General features: G+C 44.3%; 2 protein-coding genes across 11 annotated transcripts in view; one reads left to right on the forward strand and one right to left on the reverse strand.

The window, feature by feature from the left end:
- Positions 1–2,997, forward strand: part of Rbl2 (RB transcriptional corepressor like 2) — an 80,973-nt gene extending 77,976 nt beyond the window's left edge. For both annotated transcript variants that reach the window (XM_008830070.3, XM_008830069.3), the window contains one exon: positions 1,562–2,997. In XM_008830070.3, coding sequence (XP_008828292.1) covers positions 1,562–1,732 — 171 coding nt within the window. In that variant the 3' untranslated portion in view covers positions 1,733–2,997. The remainder of the gene's footprint in view (positions 1–1,561) is intronic.
- On the reverse strand, positions 2,544–14,003 carry Aktip (AKT interacting protein). Of its 9 annotated transcripts, none has more exons than XM_029562051.1 (11): positions 13,897–13,992; positions 10,733–10,838; positions 9,269–9,336; positions 8,610–8,815; positions 6,185–6,249; positions 5,994–6,094; positions 5,470–5,558; positions 5,296–5,394; positions 5,105–5,212; positions 4,080–4,140; positions 2,544–3,919 (listed from the first exon to the last, which is right to left on the reverse strand). In XM_029562051.1, exons 3-11 carry the CDS (start codon positions 9,323–9,325, stop codon positions 3,809–3,811), a joined length of 897 nt encoding a protein of 298 aa, XP_029417911.1. In that variant the 5' UTR covers positions 9,326–9,336; positions 10,733–10,838; positions 13,897–13,992; the 3' UTR covers positions 2,544–3,808. The 9 variants fall into 9 exon arrangements, with proteins under 9 accessions (XP_029417911.1, XP_029417912.1, XP_029417910.1 ...); XM_029562052.1 differs by having other exon boundaries at positions 2,544–3,916; positions 10,733–10,842; XM_029562050.1 differs by having other exon boundaries at positions 10,733–10,842.
- Positions 14,004–20,949: the final 6,946 nt, after the last annotated feature.

A 20,949-nucleotide genomic window follows, 5' to 3' on the forward strand; every position in this document is an offset into this window, starting at 1 on the left:
CAATGTACTAATGTATTAATTACAATGTATTATGTACATTTGATTAATTGTACAATTAATGCATAATGTATTAATGTGCTATGTGTCTTACAGAACCTAGCCATACATTGTAGAGTAACTTATTTTATAGTTTATGCAATATTTAATTAACGTAGTCAATGAAAAATATAAGGAGTATTCAGGTGAGCAGGAAACCTATAGAGATAGCAAATGCAGACTAGACTTCTTTTAGGAATAAAAAGGTTCAAAGTACACTTGCTTAGTATGGTTAAGGTTTTCGAAAATACATAGCAAGGTACCAGAAAATAGCATGTGAACAAACTTTGAGGCGCTCAAGAAACAATGATGCTACAGAAGAGATTTTAGTCTTGCATTCTGGTGATGTCTTTCTTCACTGAGTTGCTCACAGAACATGGAGGAAAATTTTAGTAACTTCTCAATTTTCTCAAGAATAGCATTAGTCATTATACACCCAGAGGTTGCTAATTCATTACATGTAAATGCCTTAGGGAACTAAAGCTTATTTCTCTAGTGAAATTCTAGTGGAGAAGGACATCTAGAAAATGAATGACATCTAACCGGGCCTGGTGGCTACTTGGGAGACCAAGGTGGGAAGATCTAATTTCAAGTCCTGCTTGGGATACAAAGTGAGTTCAAAGCTAACCTCGCCAATTAGCAAGACCCTGTCTGGAAATGAAAAATAAGCCAAGTGTGGTGGCTCACATCTGTAATCTCAGCATGCAAGACTGACACAGGAGGACTGCCATAAGTTTGAGGCCAACCTGCGTTATAAGGCAAGTTCCAGATCAGCCTAGGCTGACAATGACATCCTGTCTCAAAAATACAAGAAAAAAGAAAAAGGGCTTGAGACAGGGTCTTGCAGTGTAATCCTGACTGACCTGGGACTTGATGTACAGACCAGGCTGGTCTTGAGCCTGCAGCAATCCTCCTGTCTCTACCTCCTGAATGCTGAGATTACAAGTGTGAGCCACTAAACTTGCTGAGGTCAGTTATTTAAGTGGATATGGGGCCACTGAGATGGCTCAGTGGGTGGGAACCCTTGCTATGTAAGCCTGGCAACCTGAGTTTGATCCTTAGAATCCATGTAAAGGTGGAAATGAACTAAATCTACAAAGTTTTTTTTTCCCTCTGACATCAACACATATACCATGGCACATGCACTCACATACAAACATTGTGCACATACACACAACAAAATTTAAAATTTGATGATTAAACGTGGCCTAAAAGTATAGTCACCTAACACTATCATGAAAACAAAAACAAGTTGATGAACTTGTGTTCATTGTAAATATGTGTACACTGTATCAAAATCATCAATGAATCCTATTAAAAATGGAAATACTGGGTGCTACCCAGAGAGTCATGAGTTTCTGCAGACCAGAAGTGAAGTTAGTAGGATGTATCATTTAGGCTTTCTTTTCTCTATAAAGATGTTCAAATTCTTAAACTGCTTATTCATTTGAGATTCCTTAACTTAATACTGAGCAATGTGCATTAGCATTTTGAAGTTTTTATATCTGTCTTTTCCTGACCACAGAAACTGAGAGAAATTAACAGTATGATACGGACAGGAGAGACTCCAACTAAAAAGAGAGGGATTCTTTTGGATGATGGAAGCGAATCACCTGCAAAAAGAATTTGCCCAGAAAATCATTCGGCTTTATTACGTCGTCTCCAAGATGTAGCTAATGACCGAGGTTCCCATTGAGGTTAGTCTCCCGTATGGAAACTGTCTTTTCACGAACTGTTTCACAGCAGCATTTAAAGCATACTGGATTATGGAGCCTTGTTCCTTAATCCAACAATTAATTAGAGCCTGGCAGAAAAAAGAAGGTTCTGGCTGGGCAGGGTGGCACCTGCCTATAATCCCAGCACCCAAGAGAATCAGGAATTTAAGGCTAGCCTTCGGTAATGAGACCCTGACTCAAAAACAAAACAAAAAGTGGAAGGGACTTCAAGGTGAGAAATCAGACTTACTCCTTCCAGTATCCTTAGGACATTTTTATTCATCCCAATTGCCTTTCCCCTATGATTTAATGCTAACCTTCAACATTTCTTAGAATCCAAACGTGGGATTTTTAACACTGGTATACTTTTACAAGTACTGCAGAAAACAAGATGTCATATATAAAAAGCCTCTGTTGACATGTTTCAGCAGAGGAAATTAATTTTAAATTAATTTCTACCTGCATATGGTCAGCTCCAGTCCTTACAAAAAGCAACACAAAACTTAGGTATTTTTGTCCTAAAACAGATGGAAGGGAGTATAATAAGACTTTCAGTCACTAGCCTAAGGTTCCTGTTCCTTTTGTGCACTTGTCCCCTTTCCCAGTAGGTGTGGCAAAGTGTGAAAGTTGTGCAATATTTGAATGGACCTGTATAAGTGGTGGCACTTTAAGGCTGTAAAATGCATGACTCTGTAACCCAGATTTGCTGTATATCTATGATGGCACTTTCTACAGTGTAAACTTATTAGGTATAAGATTTCTAGGTTAAGCAGCCAACATTTTCTTTAATGCTTTTATACTTTTTAAGAGACTGTTAATGCCTTAGTAGCTACCTTTTGGGCATGTGTAGACTTCTCCAGTTTATGGTGGTAATGTTACATAGTGATCAGCTAGCTAAGCAAGATTTTAAAATCAAGTCAAATTGAGGGCATTGATTTGAAAAATTATGACTGCTTCCTTTAGAAGTATCTTTGGGTGTATTCCTGGAAGTTAAAAAAATATGTTGGAGAATTTAGGTTTTTATTAGTACATAGTACCATTATACAAATTAGAAAAATATTTAACAGCTGTTGAATTATCTACATATATCTTTATTAATCATTATTGTTCCAGTAGTTTTAACGTTGAATTAATAATCTTATTAGGGAGAAAATTTAATTGTAAATTGAATCATAAACAAAGTTACTAGGTAACTTCATATTGCTCTAAAAGACATAATAGAATTTATACTATTCAATTAGAATAGTGTTCTGAAAAAATATTTATAAAACCTGATACTGCTACTGTAATTTTATATGAAAATAAGTGTATTTTTCAATAAAGCAATTTATAAATTAGTCTGTTTAGTTATATTGAAAAATTATTTAGTGTCCTGTATAAATGACAAAAAACAATCATTTATTGATTTATTTTATCTCTACTAAACACATTAGTCATTCATCATTTAAATATCTGACTTCATTAGAAACAGTTTTAACACTTTTTCTCCCTCCTGCCATAAAAATACAGTGATTTGCTTTTTTTAAAAAAAAACAAGTAGGAACAAGCATTCTGGTTTCCTGCTACTTTTCTGATGTTTCTCAGAGATAGCAGTTATAGATCTGTAAGACAGTAGGCTGAAATGAAGTTCAGACAATCTTCCACTTCAAAGTGCTGCGCTCCTGAACCTGCTCTCTACACCCTTCTTCTCCATAGCCCAACATATGTACAACTGAAACCACCAACCAGCAAACTGTTAAGTAGTGCTAATCTCACTCCATTCTATTAAGTAAATGCAACTTACCTCTAGTAGTGTATTCAGAAAAATACTTAAAACCTCAAGGTCCCCAATAATTTGGAGTACTGAACTAGATAACCACCCTGACACTTCTGACAGAAGTAAAGCATTACTTGATGAGGTTTCCACAACCTGCTGTTAGAACCTACGCATACACGACAACACTGATAACCAGTTACTGTTCACGCAGTTTACACTTCAGGCAGTCCTTCGCCATTAGTCAGCTTTAACTAGGCCAGAGTCCAGCAGGAAAGTGCATGGTGCACCAGATCACCATCTCTTAAGTTGCTACTGTTTTCTCTTCTTTACTGAAAGGCTGTACTGAGCCAGGCTTTACCCATGACAGGCCAGCAACATGAACACTTTTATTGTGCTGTTCATCAGGCTTCTTCTAGGCACAATCAAAAACAGAGATTAAAAAAAAAAAAAAAACTGATGAGGGGAAAATTCAGCACCATACTAATGAGTTTCCCCACATTGAGCTGTAACTAGTGGAAGATACTGTGGACAAGGAACAGGGAGAGCCATTTCAAAGGTGACTGTCTACTTACTTTCTGAGTCAGCATCTTCTCTCTGGCTTCATCATGTACAGAAGGGTTCCATGGAGAAAAGCTTCAAGGGCAGAAAAATATTAAAAATAGTATGTGGGTTTCTAAATGTGTACAGCATTCATTTTTCAATCAAGACAATTCTAATAAAGCTTACAAAGAATATGTTTAAAGAGTAATCTTTAACCAGCTGCCAACACACATGCTGTTGTCTAAAGGAAGTTTTCACCTGACAGCTATCTTTATTTCTTATACATGGATTTATCCCTTCAAACCTCAGATCATCCTGAAATACTACTATCTAAAGATGAAGAGACCAAGGCACAGTAAAACAAGTAACTGCTTTGGATCACCACAAATTAAAAAGGCACAGAAGCCAACCAGTCCATCAGCTGAGCCCATACTCAACCAACACATGATACTGCCTTCCCAACAGTACTAATGTTACCACAGAACAAAATCACCCATCTCTAAATCTTCAAACTCCTTCACAAGTTTTCCCACAATCAAATGAGTTACAGGAACCCTCCTTTTCTTCTTTTTTTTTTTTTTTTTTCGTTTTTGAGACGGGGTTTTCCTGTAGCCCCAGCTGGCCTGGAACTCAATATGTAGACCAGGCTGGCCTTGGACTCACAGAGCTCCCTCTGCCTCTGCCTCCCAAGTGCTGGGACTAAAGGCGTGTGCCACCATGCCCAGCTCAAACCCTCTATTCTTAACATTCCACACTTTCTCTTCACCAAATCTAAAGGGAAGAACAGTTTAAAGGGTGGGGGGGGCACATCAGCTAACACTGCTTTCTGCAAAGTCCTCACAGGGGAATGAATAAGCACTTTACAAGGATTCTCAGGTATAGTGTTACTGGCACAGTGTAAGCAACATAAAGACTTTTGTTTAAGGCCAAGCGCTCAAGTGGCATCAGAAATTGAGTAATCAAAAGATAAGCGCTCTAGGCTAATACATATGATCCTTCTAATGCCTCATTCTGAGACCACCTGTAAAATGGAAGTGTAAGGCAAAGCCCCACTCACCTAATTGCATAGGGGTCTTCTATTTTCGGTTGGTCAAACAAACGAGCAGTACATACTTTAACACTGTCGACCACTTTACTTTTAAAAAGCTGCACATCTTTTTCATACCTATGTTAAAAGTTTTAAAAAAATTACCAATTTAACCTCCTTAGCCACATTTTGAAATTTATCTTAAAGTAAAAGCCACATACAGTACTGCAGCCTCTGGGTTGAGGGGGCTTGTTGTGTCGATCTTGTAGAAAACTCTCCTTGCGTACATTAACACCTGCCATATATGATTATGGTTCCGCCTGCAGAGAAGAAGCATGGTTACTGAGGCCTGTTCCTGTTGTCTGTATAACTGGAAGAAATGCTGATACACTAACCTCCATTTTGCAAATGTTCTCTTCACATCTAGTTCACCTGAGGTGGGATCAACTAGTGGGTGAAAGACTGGAATATCAAACACCAAGCGCTGTATGTAAAGAGAGACAGCCTTTAATAGTTAGTAGATCCTAGAGAGAAAGTTCAGGATAACATGGCTATCAGAGTCATATCAGCCTCAAGGGTCCTCAACCATTATAACCATTTTTCTGTAGCTAACGGCAATGGGGGGAGGGAGTTACTGCAACATGGCCATCACCAGTCACACAGTGAGTGGTGTAGTACCACCCCCAGTTTCACATACACTCTGAGTAAAGAAAAGATGAACTTGGTAGGTAGAAGATGCCATGACCAAAGAGGTAACAAAGCACCAAACACTCATGAAAGGCTATAGGGAGACATGTATCTGAGGAAACTGACATCATTACAAGATTTAGGTCAGGAGAAGAACCAAGAAATCTGTAAGCCACAGTTCCCCATCAGTGAATGCACTCTGCACATAGGCTCAACTGTGTGTCCTACTTACTGGACAGTCGCCATCCGGATAATTATCAGGAATATAAACTGTAAACTTGAACACGCCATCCTGATAAAGCCCATGCCGTATGAATATTACTCCAAACCACACTGCAGGGAAAAATAAACACGCTGAAGTCCCATCTGTCTCAGAGGAACGAACCATGCCATATAAAAATGAAGATTGGATCCATATCTTACTTAATGCAGAGCGGTAAGATGGCTGTATATAGACACCTGGTAACTTCTGCTTCACAACCAGGGTACTAAAACAAAAGCAGTACAATAATTAGCTGGTAGATGTCAATGACACATACAGGTCACGCCACCCCACGTTCATTTCCTGAGACAAGGCATGATACCTCGAGGGGCAGCTGGTGCCTAAACTATACAAGTCAAGTCATCCTGATCTCTTACCTGACCCTGACCCAACTCTAAGCATCGCCCTGATGGACCACCCATATACCGGCTTCAAAAGCAGCCCACAGACAAACTTGACAGCCAAACAGGAGACACAAAGAACCACATTTTACTCCCAGAAACTGATAATTTGAGGCCATTAAAGGAGGTAAATGTAAAGCTACTGCTTTTACCAATACAAATTCTAGAGCTCACACATTAAAAATGTAATATTTTCCTTTTGGGCTTCAGTATGCTACATTTATACTACGAAATTACAAAGTGCTTTTAAGTGCAACCTTAGGCACTAGGCTATGCTAAGAGTCTGCAGAGTCAACATCACTTTGCTGTCCTTTTGAGTTTGCCTCACTAGCCACGTGTAGGCAGTGTTTAGATGTGTGGTGTTGTGGAGGCATCATGTGAACTCCCATATGCATTCTGTTCCTCAACATCTCCTAAATCAAATTCTGTGGGCCGCCTTAGAGTGAGCAACTGGTGCATGTCAACACAAGGAAAGCTAAGTATCATGAAGAAAGGCTTTACTGGTTTTTCTGGGACCTAGTTACCCATAGGCAGCTGTTCGCTGCAGCTGCAGTTATGACCTTGAAAAGAGCAATGTTGACCAAGATACTTTAAACGTATTCACCTGTAAATCCTGGTATGTACTGAGAAAGTTTATGGAGCCTTGTTTTTATTACCTAAGTGCCATAACATTTACTTTTAAGCATTTTCTAAGTTATCTATGTACCCCAGGCTGGCCTCAAACTTGTGGCAGATTCTTCGACTTCAGCCTGAGTGCTGGGACCATACCTGGTAGATTACCTTTTTAAATCACTAAAATTTAGCATGCCTATAGAAGTAAGTCAAACTTCAGTTAGTATGGTTTGCAAGAGAAGGCAGTTTTTTGTTGAACACACAGCAGACATGATTATCACAATCAGAGCCTGTTCACCTCACTGCTCAGCCTCAAAATACAAGGCATCCATTATAGAGCGGAAGGGACCATGCCTACCCAGTCATACCCAGCCAAGTTACACTGTGGCCTCATTCCCTCTAACCATTGCATCACTAGTACACTGGGAGGAGGGATCAGGATGCTTTGAAAATAACTGTCTATACAGAGGAATTTTAAATGATGGAAATTAGGAATTTTCCAGACTTTCTATCCCTTCAAAAAATGATCCAAACAAATGCTTTCTGAATCTCTGTGGTACTGAAGCCCTCATGTGTGCCAGCCTGTTCTGTCACTACTAGTGCTCTATAGTACAGTGCTCTGTTCCTGCTCTCCTTAGGCAGATGCAACTTCAGTGCAAGGGTGGACTTCTGTGATAAGTTATGGAGCCCAAAGCTTTCACTCCCTCTACAGGGCTTTGGAGGGGTCATACCAGTAAGTCAAATCCCTTCTAATAACAGACTAGACCTTCAAACACAAAACAGCTTGAATAAGTATTCTTAGGGCTCGTGAAATGGCTTGTGAAATGGCTCAAGCAAGGTGCCTGCCACCAAGCCCAATGACCTCAGTTCGATTCCCAAGACTCATGTAGGAGAGAACTAACTCCCCCAAGATGTTCTCTGACCTCCACACACAGGCTGCTGTGTGTGGAAGCATGTAACCCCACAAGCAAAAATGTAATTTAAAAACATTTTTTTAAGGCCGGGTGTGGTGGCGCACGCCTTTAATCCCAGCACTCAGGAGGCAGAGGCAGGTGGCTCTCTGTGAGTTCAAGGCCAGCCTGGTCTTCATAGTGAGTTCCAGGACAGCTGGGGCTACAGGGAGACCCTGTCCCAAAAAGACCAAAACCAAACAAACTTTAGAGTTTCCCCCTCAAGTCAGTACTTGCACTCCTTTACCTGCTGACAGTCTGCCTTCCTAACTGGTTCCTTTTGAAACCATTCTTTTGTCAGGGTACTTTCTAAAAGGTGGGAACTAAAATGGAACCCAAACTTCCTAATGGGCATGACCCAAAAGACTGCTACCCAGCCACAGCCCACCCTCCACAGAAGCCTCTTCAGGTGAAATGCTCCCAGGGAACCAGCATTAAGTTACCAGGTTCCTGTCTACTGTATGTTCTCCACAACTGTTAGGGTCCTTCCTGCTCTCCAAAACAGAGTAAGACTGGAACAAGCGTGAGCTTCAGAATTAATTTATGAGCCTATACAGAGAGATTTCACTTTTCACCCTCAAGGCTCATTCATAACTGAACCAAACAATCTGTTAAGAACTTACAATTCTGCGAGAAGCGAGTACTCCAGGTAAAAGGGTCCATAAGAAGCATGTGTGCCATTTGTTGACTGCGTTGCTGGGGCAGGAGATGTAGGTTTTGTTATGGGCAAAGCATTTTTGGGAATAGAAGGGAGCTGTTTTTTTGGTGCAGTTCGTGGAGGACTGGTTTTCACCTCCCCTGTTAGTGTCTTCTCTTCACCATCTGATCGCTATTTAGGATGAAATTGTGAGAATTTATGACAACTCTTAAATCACAGAGTACATTATTAGTTCCATTCTATCTTTTAAGCTAGAATTACTTTTATATAGAAATTCTAACACCATGGTCAAGATGCCTTGAAAGTCATCATAGGCAGGTCATATAAGGAGCAAACAAGACTGAAGTAGGACTAAAGCAGTTGGAAACTCATTAGTGGCATTCTATATGAAAACACAGCCAGTATTTTCACAAGCAAACAGAAACATTCTCCTAGTAGCCTCAAGAAGCAAGGGGTTACAAAGTCACAGGCAACCCATTAAGATCAGAGAAGTCCCTTTGTACACACAGATGCTCTAGAAAAGCAGGTACCAAGAAGTTCAAAATAAATAGTGTAGATGACTGAAATTAGTCACTCTGATGTTAGCACTTTGATAGAAACAAAAGAATGAAGCTATTATCTCACGTGTGTAGATCTCATTTTGATCTTGATACGTTTCCACATTTGTAGGATCACCAGCATACACTGTTATCCTTAGTCAACGAGAAGGTCAGAATGACCAGGAAATAAACTAGAATCTCAATGACATACCCAGCCTTGAGTATAACAAAGACTTTTAATTATGTATAAAAACTATATACTATAGCCAGGCGTGGTGGCGCATGCCTTTAATCCCAGCACTTGGGAGGCAGAGGCATGAGGATCTTTGTGAGTTCCAGGCCAGCCTGGTCTACATAGTGAGTTCCAGGATAGCTGGGGCTACAAGGTGACCCTGTCTCAAAAAAGACGAAAAAAAAAAAAAACAAACCCAAAACTATACACTATATATACATAGACAAAGAAAAGTAATTGTGGTATTGAGCCTGGAAATGGGATTGAGCTATTTTTTTATTATTGCTTTTATATTTAAGCTTTGGTAAAAAGAAAAATACACACACACACACACACACACACACACACACACACACGTTTTAAGTTTTGGCCAGGTGTGGTGATGCAAGCCTTTAATCCCAGCACTTGGGAGGCAGAGGCAGGCAGATCTCTGTGAATTCAAGATCAATCTGCTCTACATAGTGAGTTCCAGGCCAGCTGGGGCTACAGAGAGACCCTGTCTCGAAAAGACCAAAAAAACAAAGAAAAAAAAAAGTTTAAAAAATTTTTCGTTTATTTTTGGGGCGGGAGACACATATGCCATAGAGAACAAGTGATGGCCAGAGGACCACCTGTAGGAGTTAGTTCTCTCCCAACATGTGGGTCCTAGGGCTCAAACTCAAGTTTTCAGACTTGGCGGCAAGTGCCTGAGCCATTTCACCAGTCTGGAATATCGGTTTTTGGGGTTTTTTTTTTTTTTTTTTGAGACTTGGCCTAGAACTCACTGTGTAGACCAGGCTGACCTTGAACTCAATCAATGTATTTTTTAGTATGTATTTAAAAACTGTACATAGTGGCTCACACTGAAAATCCCAACCTTCAGTAGGCTAAGGCAAGAAGACTGCTGTTAGTGTTAGCCACAGTGAGTAGCAGGCTAGCCAGGCCTATAACAGCAAGACTTTGTACCCAAAGGAAAAAAAGAAATTTTATTTACAACAATTAATTTATGTCCCTCAATTCTCAGGTGACTTTACTGGACTGATGTTTCTTAAAGTTTCTCTTGAAATTTCAACTAAGAAACTTTTAGAAAGATGTATCACAAATTTCATCATGTATAATCTAAATGAAAATGATTTTGAAGTAGTGATTACCAGAACTTCTATTTGACATGTACTCTCAGCCTGAGAAACTGACTTTAATGATCAAAATTATTTCTCAAAAATAAAACTAGACAAACCAGGTAAATTTGCCAAAGATTATGGGTGACCTTGATATAGACCATTTTAACTTTCCTTCTGACCCTCCTTTCTGACAGAACTCTTCATTGACTATACCTACTTTTCGCACAGAGCCTGCAGACATGCTCCACAAAGGGTTCATAACGTGCACTCCAAAGAAATTCAGTGGTCTCTGTCATCCAACTCTTCTGTCCTCAGCATTCACTCTGCCTTGAAACAAATGGAAAAAAATACAAACATACCAACACCAAAAGTTAAACACTTCTGGGATGGTTAAAGACAGCACCTGTGATCTTGGAGACACAACACCTTAATATGCAGGACACAGTTATAGAAGCCTAAGAAATGTCTTAAGAGACCTTTAGGAATAATTTCCTTCTACACTCCCATCCACAATTTCTCCCACAGCTTCAGATTTCTTTAAGAATCTGAGCACCACAGCCAAGCATGGTAATCCCACCACCTGGGAGGCTGAGGTAGGAGGACCCAGATTTGAGGCCAGTTTGGATTCCAAGGAGATACCCTGTGTCACAAACAAACATCATCAACTGTGCACCAGGTCCCTTAGGCAGCATTTAGAATGTTCAGTGACACAATTCAGCTTTTGTGCCAACAATTCTAATGGTATGGAGTACAACACAGCAGTTGCTACTGGCATAATGTCTGGGCAGCTGACAAAGGGGAAAGCCATATGCAGGATGTACTGTACCACCTACACGAAAGTTGTATTACTGTTCCTAGGGTCAAGGTGGGTGACTTAGGAATGTCTTGAATGAACTGTCTTAAGTACAAAACTATTAGCCAAAGAAGTAAGACAAAACACCAATAGCAAAGCAAACCCATGTCAGTAAAGGGGGGTTACCAGAGTCCTGTCAGTACTACCCCAAGAAACTGCCCTTTAAAAATCTGGTTGTTCTTGCAGAAGACCTGGGCTCGAATCTCAGCACCCACATGGCAGCTAACAACTGTCCATAACTCCAGTTCCAGGCAATCTGATGGCCTCTTCTGTCCTCTGAGGGCATTGCATGACATGGGTGCACTTACCTACATGCAGGCAATACACTCATACACATAAAATAAAAATAAAATATTTTTAAAAATCATAAAAAACAGGGTCTCACTATGTAGCCCAAGCAGGCCTCAAATTCTCGGTCCTCCTGCCTCTGCCTTAGAGTACTGGGAATACAGGAATTCCTAGCAGAAATGGCATTTTTTTGTTTCTGATAGTGCTAATAATATGGAAATTCTGCAGTATTAGGCATTTACAGAATTGCTAGTGTGCAAATGCAGGAAGAGGTGCAAAACAGACATTCCACAAACAACTTCAAGTAGTGGAAAAGCAGCATGTCCCACAGGTCACAAGGTCAGTGGGTCATTACTAAATATACAAAGAAGGAAATAGTAACCGACCGCAGCTTAAGACTGTCTCGAGTTCTGCTGTGTTTAAAATATTGCCCCTTCTCTGGATTGCTTTCTGTACCAAAGGCTGAAGGTGAAAAGGGTCAAAACTTGGCAACTTTTCCTCAAATTCCTAAGAAGCAAATTATGTACCAAACATCTGCAATGAGCAGTGACCTGACTTCTCCCGTGGGCCTGACATCTATGGGTGGGTACCAGAACTGTCCCAGCCTACTACTGCTGTTTTGCTTTCCAGGAGGATAGTGCCATCAGGTAATTAAATCAGAGGATGGGGATCCTAGTTCCTTCACTAACCTATTGACATGAGCTCTACAAACCTGCTTTTAAAGGCGACTGACACAATGGTGTATCAAAAATGGGGATGGGGGGCCGTGTTCCTGTTTGCCCCAAACAAAAACCATATTGATTTTTCAGGACTAGCACTCTTGCCTTTTAAGGCACACCTGCTTTAACCAGGTATCTCCACCCCCTGGGAGCCTGGTGCTGACTTGTCAAGGTACTGGTGTGCTACAATACCTGTAAAGTCCCTTTCAACTCTACACATTATCATTCTGTCTTTGCCTTTAAGAATTCAATAAACCGGGCTGGAGAGATGGCACAGCAGTTAAGAACACTGTTCTTGCAGAAGACCCAGGTTCGAATCCCAGCACCCACATAGCAGCTAACAACTGTCCATAACTCCAGTTCCAGGGGATCCAACAGCCTCTTCTGTCCTCCATGGGCATTGCATGACACGGGTGCACTTACCTACATGCAAGAATAACACTCATACACATAAAATAAAAATAATAAAATATTTTTAAAAATTCAATAAACCGAGCCCTCAGTTCTTAATATCTTCAGTCAAGAGGTTCCATGTACCATCCATCGAAGTGGAATTTTAAACTTGGAGGGTTTGAGCCAGCAGGAACATCAAGCACAAGGAATCGTAGCAAACTTTACAAAAACAAACTACATCGTTCTCTAGATCTATCCTAAGTACAGAATGACAGTTAAATAGGAACGACAGATGGAAGACAAAGAGGCAACATCCTTATTCTCAGAAAACAGTATCAGAATTTCTGCTACTTCGGCTCTACGAACAAAACAGGATTGCTTGCCTTTACATCACAGAGCTGAGAGAAGTCGTTATCTTCGCCTGTGCGATGAATTGCCCAATGAGACTGGGCTGCGCGGGCTGTTCCTCCTCTGTGACATAGAGCCAACATGGGCACTAACTTATACATCACTCCAAACCGGGTTCACGAAATTTAACGTTAAAAGGCAACAAGGCAGGACCCAGGAAAGAGTAAACAGCTCTGGCTCCGGACAGGCTCGGTGGAGACAGCGGAGACGGGCAGCGAGCTGGGATGGCCACCCTGGCCTGGGGCACAAACCCGTCTCACAGCACTCTGAGAATCTGGACAAACCTGTCTCCAGGTGATGCAAGGCGGGTGCTAGGCCCCGGCCTCGGTGCTAGCTGGAGGCCGGCTGGGGCCCGCGAACCTCTCCCACAGAGGCTGAGGCCTCGGGGCTCCTTAGGTCCCTTCGGCTACGGAGTGGAAGCCGGGTCGGGCCGGTGGGGCGGGTTCGACGGGAGCGCCATGAAGCCTCCTCTCTGCCGCAGGCGGCCTGGCTCCCGCCGCAGCCCCCCACTGCGGACTGCGGGCGAAGGCCGCGCAGCAGGTGCCTGCGAACGCGCACAGGTGCCGGCCCCGCCCCCGTGTCCCAGCGCGGCCGCCGTCGCCCAAGAGTCCCGGGCACCCCGCAGGGCAGGGGCGCGCCGGCCCCGAGGACCGGAGAGGCTCGGACCTACGCTCCCAGCGGCCCTCGGCTACCCGTCTACCAGTGAGCAGGGCGCCTTACCTCACCGCGGAGCTCCAGCAGCCAAGCGCCGCGGTGGCCCCACAGCATCCCTGCCCGCAGCGGAGCCCGGCCCCTACAGCTCCCCGCCCGCTACGACCGCCCCGCCCCGCCCTGCCCTGCCCCTCGGGCCACGCCCTGGCCACGCCCCAGCCCGGCCGCTTCCGCCCAGCCTCCCGCTCGGAGTGGCTGGCTCTCCATCCATCAAGGACGTGCTTCCGGGAGGCGTTGGGAGACGGCTGCACGTTCTGCCAATCAAATCTGCTCCTCTCGGGTGGGGCCGCGCTGGTCCCTCCTCTTACGTAACAGCGCCCAGGGAGAACTGTCAGTCAAGGAAGCCTCAGCCCCGAGGGAGGCGCGGGGCGGAAACAAACAGGCACCTGGGCGCCATTGGACGGGGCAAGCGCCAGTCACTATGGAGACCCGCCCGGAGGTTTATGCGGCAGGCGTCGCCGCCATTCCGCGACGGGAATTGCGGGCGTGCGGCTCAGGGCGTGGGGCTGGTCGCTGAGAAAAGCAGCGGGAGCTGAGCGATCCGGACGCCGCGAGGTCGAGCGCCACGTCAGGGCCACCCGGAGTGGAAGGGGCCGGGCAGCTGGGGTGGAGGAACGCCCACTTCTGCTGAGGCTGGCGTTCTGGCGGTGCTGCCGGCCGGGGCTCACCTCCCGGCCCCTAGCTCCGCCTGGGCGCCCCGCCCTCCGCTTACCTGTAGTATCCGAGTAGGTGGATCTGGAGCCGCCGGAGTCCACCTAGGTCACAAGTTCCCGCACCTGCTCTCGGTCCTGACCTGAAGCACCTTTACCACTTGTGACCCTTTTCTGCCCAGATGCCTCTCCCGGGCCCATTTCTCGCTCAGTAAAACCAAAAACCTCGCCTGGCTTTCAAGATACCCCTTTTCTGGCTTCTTTCTCGTCTAGGTCTCGGCACCCAGATTCTGTGAGGGCTTCAGTTAGCTCTGAACCCTCGGAGCTTTCCCGTGGGATGGCCCTCTAATCTTGCCGGTTCTAAACACCCCTATCCTTCCGTGTCCCCCCCCCCCCCAGTTTTCTGCCCCTTTCTAAACAAGAGACTAGGGTCTCTTGCACCGCCTAGTTTCAGTGCCTTACGCCCCAAAGAACCGTTCTCTGACCAGCTTATTTGTTCCATTTCGGGTGCCTCTGAGATTCTGGTAGATGACTGTGGCTGGAAGCCAAACTCATGATGGCTAGCCCAAGGATTAGTTCTCAAATCCAACTTCCTCCCCCGGCTGAAAACAGGCCTGAGCCGCTTTTATCAGTTTGGATATATTTAAGAATGTTCCAGTCCCTTTATTACTGGTCTTAAAAATAAAAGGAGGGCAGGCTGAAACTCCTTTTGTGGCCACAGAAAACAATCTTTCTTGGTACCTCTGTGACCGTTTTCTCCCAGTCTTTTCTGCAGGGTCATCATCCTCTCCCAAGACTTACTCTAATCTCTTCCTTCCCCAAGCTTCAGTGTTCACTGAGCATCAACTCCCATTTCTCAAGGCACAACTGTCACCTGAATTTCATATACATGCATCTAACAGCCCACCTGGCACTGGATACTCAGATTGTTAATCCCCATGTGAGGCTGCTTACACCTACGCATGCCCAAACCCAACTCCAACTGGTTTACAGAGCAAGGGGGTTCTCATGTGGGGAGGTGGGCTCCAAGGAGTGTCGCTGCTGGTCTGGAATCACACTTAGGGGCTGCAGCCACAGGGGAGCATCCAATGTCTAGCTGATACAAAGTAACCCTGTGTTCCCAGATCGCTTGTGCAGGACAAGAATGCCTTTCCCTAGAAGAAATGACCTCATGTTTTAGAGAGCAGGCCTGACTCACTGGGTCTCTGTCCACAACTGAACCAATCATAGGCCTGGAACTGAGTTGCCATGATTTGCTGGCAGACTCATTGACTCTGGATTCCTTTAGGTAGAGGAGAGACACCCACTGATGTTGAAGACATATCACTTTGTGCATAGAGTGGACAGAAAGGACACCCAGAGTGCCTCGGGAGACAGTTATGTGAGTTTGATGCAAAGATGGAAAAACTGAATGAGTTCCAGAAATATTTAAGGGGTGGAGTGGAGAAAAGTCAGCCATGGACTAGATATTGGGGGGGGGCGGATTTTTCAAGGATAGTGTCTAGATGTTTGGGTTGAGTGACTGGCTGGGTGGTTAGACCATTCAGTGAGATAACGGAGCAGGTTTGGGAGGGTGGGAAGTAGGAAACGAGCCCCCCTTACTCATTTCCCGCTCCTTTGTTTCTCACAAATGTTGAAGAGTTCAAGCCCTTTAGTGATTGCCCATTGGTTCCCTACTAGGCAAAGACCAAACTTCTCACCATGCCTGTGAGTCTGGCCCAGCATCCCCAGGCCCCAATCTCCAGCATTCTTTCAGTACCTGGTGGTGTGCTGCCCACAAGAGGGGGGCCTTGCCACTAAATGCTTCCTTGATGCCTTTCTCCACTCCGTGGCTCTCAGCTCAAACACCCTTTGTCCCAGGGCAGTGTGCTGTTTCCTTCGGGGCTGACATGATGGGGTTCATCTCTGATGCTAGTCTGTAAATTCTGTGAGGGAGGAACCATGTCTGTTTGTCTCCTTTTTTTTTTCCTTTGTTTTGGTCTTTTTGAGACCGTCTCCCTGGAGCCCCAGGTGGCCTGAAACATGCTATTGTAGACCAGGCTGGCCTCCGTCTATCTCCCAGAGATCTGCTTACCACTGCCTCCTGAGTGCTGGTGCTGAGATTAAAAGTGTGAGCCACTAGGCTCTGTGTAGTGTGTCTCTCTGTTGCCTTCCTGGCATCCAGCCCCATGCCTGGATGGAGTAGGGACATAAAACTTTGTAAATAAAGCAAAGAAGCAACTGAATGATATTTGGAATAGTAGCCTGTACACCCCTTGCTCTGCACCCAAAGTAAGTTGAAAAATGGTTCTTTCCAAAATACAAGGACCAGCTGGTGAGATGCCTCAGCAGCTAAAGGTGCTTGCCACCAAACTTGGCCACCCGAGTTCATTGTCCAAAACTCACATGGTAGAAAGAGAGAACTGACTCCTCCAAGTTGTCCCCTGACCGCCACATGTGCATGTGAGACACACACACACACACACACACACACACACACACACACACACACACAAATATTAAGAAAACTAGATTGGTGAAAGCACACCTACAGTTAGGTCTTTAACAATGTTTCCAGAGATTCATGAGAGCTCTGTCCTAATGAATGGGTTAATCCATTGATGGACTCAAAATTGAATAGAAAGCAGGGGGGCATGTGGTAGCACAAACCTTAGTCCCAGAACTTAGGAGGCAGAGGTTGGTGGCTTTTGCCCAAGTTCTCTTAGGGTCCCTGGCTCCTGGTGCTATTAGACAAACCATATGACACATCTTTATCTGAATTTTTCATAGTTTATATCCGGGTAGGGGGAATAGAGTAAACGCTTGGTGCCCCATTCTGCTCTGTGGGTCAGTGGCCCACTTTCCAGATTACTTCTGAGCCTCCCATAGTTTCCGTTAGCTTTTGTCCACATTTCGTGGGCCTGCGGTCTCGCCCCAGGTCCAGCCAGACATCGGGCCATTCTTTCCATGCTGCTGCTGCCAAGATGGCGCCAATGCTCCTCCCTCTTGGCTAACTCTCTGCAGCAGGCCCTGCCCCTCGGAAGAACAAATACCCCTCGGGACACAGTGGCTCTAGAAGCCAGCCTGGCCTATCTAGCAAGTTCCAGCCCAGCTAGACCTATGCAGAGACCCTGTCTCAAAAAGACCAAAAGCAAACCTACAAACAAACAAACAAAACCAATTGAATAGAGAAAATGAAATGGTGCAGTGGCTCAGGGGCTAAAGTCCTGTCACCAAGCCTGCTGATCTGAGTTTAAATCCTGGAACCCACATGGTGGAAGAAGAAAACTGACTCCCACAGGTTGTCCTTTAACTTCCTCATGTGTTGAGTGGCATCTTTGTGACCACTGCTATTTTGAGTACTTTGTTGTTGTTTGAGACAGGGTCTCCCTGTAGCCCCAGCCTGCCTGGAATTTGCTATGTAGGCCAGGCTGACTTTGAACTCACAGAGAATTCTGCCTCCCAAGTGTTGAAACTAAGGGTGTGCAGCACCATACCTGGCCTTGAAAATATATAAAAATATCAAAATTTAATAGATGGAAGGTAGAGTCTGGAGGATGGAAATAATTTGCTCGGGGTGTGTCCTGAGGTTGTAGCTTGCCCTCAGCCCCTTCCTCTTTGGGCTCCTCTCTGCTTCCTAGCCACCATGAATTGATCAGCTCTGTTCCACTCTACTCTCCCTTCCATGATAGTCTGAAACTATAAGTTAAATGCAGTCTTTCCTTCCTAAGTCATGATGCCAGGTACTTTGCCGTAGCAATGAAAAGCTAACACAATAATGATCCTTGGAAATGGCGGAAACCACAGAGTTTTGAGAACTACTGAAGACAGAGACACCACTACGGAGGGAAGACGTCACCTTTGTCCTTTCTGTGTCTCATACGGATCATTTAAATTATTGCTTATAGCAGCACACTTGTGCTTCCAGTTTGGGGGATACACCACACTTTATCCCTCCATATTCCCCATAATCCCTGGCCTTGAGTAAATAGTTGGATTGCTGAATGGACAATTGAAAGACAAATGTCACAGACTACTTTTCAAAAAGAAGTCAGGATATCTAATGGGTCACTTATATATGGCTTAAAGAGAAACTACCTATATACAACATTGATGTTCACCCAGGACTAGAGGAGACTTGATTTGCTTTTATAATCAAATAACATCTTGAACATGGCATGATGCTTGCAAATAACTACCCCCCTCTTGATGCTGATGACTACATCGCCAGCCACAAGAGCAATCTGCTCATTGATTGACATTATCTTTGATAAACTACCTCCTTCTGTGGTTTAAAGCTTTTGGAAAGATGTTAAATACTTAGTGTCCATTTTAACTAGCATGGAAGACTAAGAAACAGAAAATTAGACCAGGTGTGGTGGCTCACGCCTGTAATCCTAGCACTTGGGAAGCCGAGATAGGAGGAGATCGTGAGTTCATGGCCAGGCCTGGCTGCACAGTAAGTTTCAGGTCAACCTGGGCTAGATTAAGACCCTGCCTCAAAACAGACCAAAACAAACAAGCAAAGGGGGAAAGAAGAGGAGAAGAGAGAGAATATTTACTCATTGGGAGTAGTTCACGGTCTGTGTGGGGAGGGCTGTCCTAAGATATTCCAGACATCTTCATTTCTTGCAATAGGTAATCATGGCATCTCCTTGATTTTGAGAGTCACCTACTAATGCAAATGGCACTGTCATCATCTATAGTCCTACCAAAACCTTCAGTCCCCCTCAACCCCCATAAATCTCTCTAAGAACAGTGTGCTGGAGCTATTCCACAGCTTGACTGCTATGCTCTTTTGAAACCTCCCTCCACTCAGTTCATTCACTTTACTGTGAGGATGCCGTGAGAGAACCGCTGGTAAGGGATGAAACAGCGCCCCCACCACACAGATCTTAAACTTCTCAGCCTCCAAACCGTGAGAAACAATTTCTGTTTTTGTGTGTTCATGTGTGCGCAGGTGCACACATGTGCGTAGGTGAGTGGAGAACAGAGGCCAACCTTGTGTTCACTCCTCAGTGGCTGTCTGCTATGTATTTTGAAACCAAGTATCCCATCAGGATCCGGAGCTCACTGATTAGGCTAGGCTGGCTGCAAGTCCCAGGGATCTTCTTGCCTCAGCCTTCCCTGCACTGATATTACAGGTATGTGCCACCGTGCCCTGCTTTTTTGTGGGTGCTGGGGATTGAACTCCGGCCCTCTTGCTTATGTAGCAAGAACTTTATTGACTGACTTGTTTTTTCCAGTCCAAATTTCTATGGTTTATAAGTGTCCCAGTGTGTGGTATTTTGTTATAGAACTCTAATAGACTAGGAGTTTTACCAGTTTTCTAAATCAGGATTCAACCAGGATTTAGTCATTGTATTTGGTTGTTATGTCTCTTTATTCTAGAACATACTCCCACCTTTTCTGTCCATAACCCTGATAATTTGAACAGAGAGGATAGTCTGCATTTTGGACATACTCTGTGCTAAGAAGTCGAGAAGTTGCTTGACTACCCAGTGCTGTGCATATCGGTATATTTGAAGCTTTCCATTTGATGGTATGGTTGTTTCTACCTCTAACAGCTGACTTGCTTTCCTATAAGTTTGTTCCTACAAATATCAATGACTCCATAAATCAGGCTGATTCCCATGGCCACTGCTGGGCACTTAATGCTGGTCAAGTTGAATCCAGTTTTAAAAATAAACTGACTGTGGTTCAGGAGACGCTAGGTGGAGAACTGTAGTCATGATGTTCATAAATGTCTGTGACAGGAGCACATTCTGCACACAAAACTTTGCGGCATCCTGTCATAGCTGAGCTGATTCCCCTAGCCCCTGGTAACTGGTACACTGTGAACTCCTTCTTAACGTCCATTGTTATTTTTTATCTCTCTGATGTGACAAGGTACAATACAGCTTTTTAATGTGCCTAGAGAAAGGAAATAAAGACTTCTTGAAGAACTATTAGGAGCAGGCACTGGTTCCTTTCTCTGGGAGTGCAAACGGACACAAAGGTAACAGCAGAGCGAGGGGTTGTGCATCCTAAGGAGCTCATGTAATTTGTACTTTCCCAGTAACAGCAGTAGCTGTTGATACAGCCCTCCCCTTTTACCTGATACGTAGCAGGTAATGCTCCCCCTTCCTATCTAGGTCTGGGAAGGCACTGGGCCTTGCAACAGCCCAAGAAGCACCTGCAGCTGCTCTGCCTGAGTGGTTGAGTGCCCTCTGGTGGGAAACGAGGAGAATGCATACAACAAAACAAATTAATCTATCGAAGTACTTCTTATAGAAAATATACGTGCGCTCGGCATGGTGGTGCACACCTTTAATCCCAGCACTGGGGAGGAAGAGGCAGGCAGATCTCTGTGAGTTCGAGGCTAACCTGGTCTACATAGTGAGTTCCAGGATAGCTGGGGCTACAAGGAGACCCTGTCTCAAAAAGACCAATA

Source organism: Nannospalax galili, unplaced genomic scaffold (genome assembly GCF_000622305.1).
Source record: "Nannospalax galili isolate Female #2095 unplaced genomic scaffold, S.galili_v1.0 scaffold274, whole genome shotgun sequence".
Lineage (NCBI taxonomy): Eukaryota > Metazoa > Chordata > Mammalia > Rodentia > Spalacidae > Nannospalax > Nannospalax galili.

Excerpts from the sequence above, each read along its gene's own strand:
- Aktip (XM_029562051.1), bottom strand. The coding sequence starts at position 9,325 with ATGCTGGTGATCCTACAAATGTGGAAACGTATCAAGATCAAAATGAGA. Across the intron at positions 6,095-6,184 it reads ATCTTACCGCTCTGCATTAA|TGTGGTTTGGAGTAATATTC; the intron begins GTAAGATATGGA and ends TTTTCCCTGCAG. Across the intron at positions 5,559-5,993 it reads ATCCGGATGGCGACTGTCCA|CGCTTGGTGTTTGATATTCC; the intron begins GTAAGTAGGACA and ends CTTTACATACAG.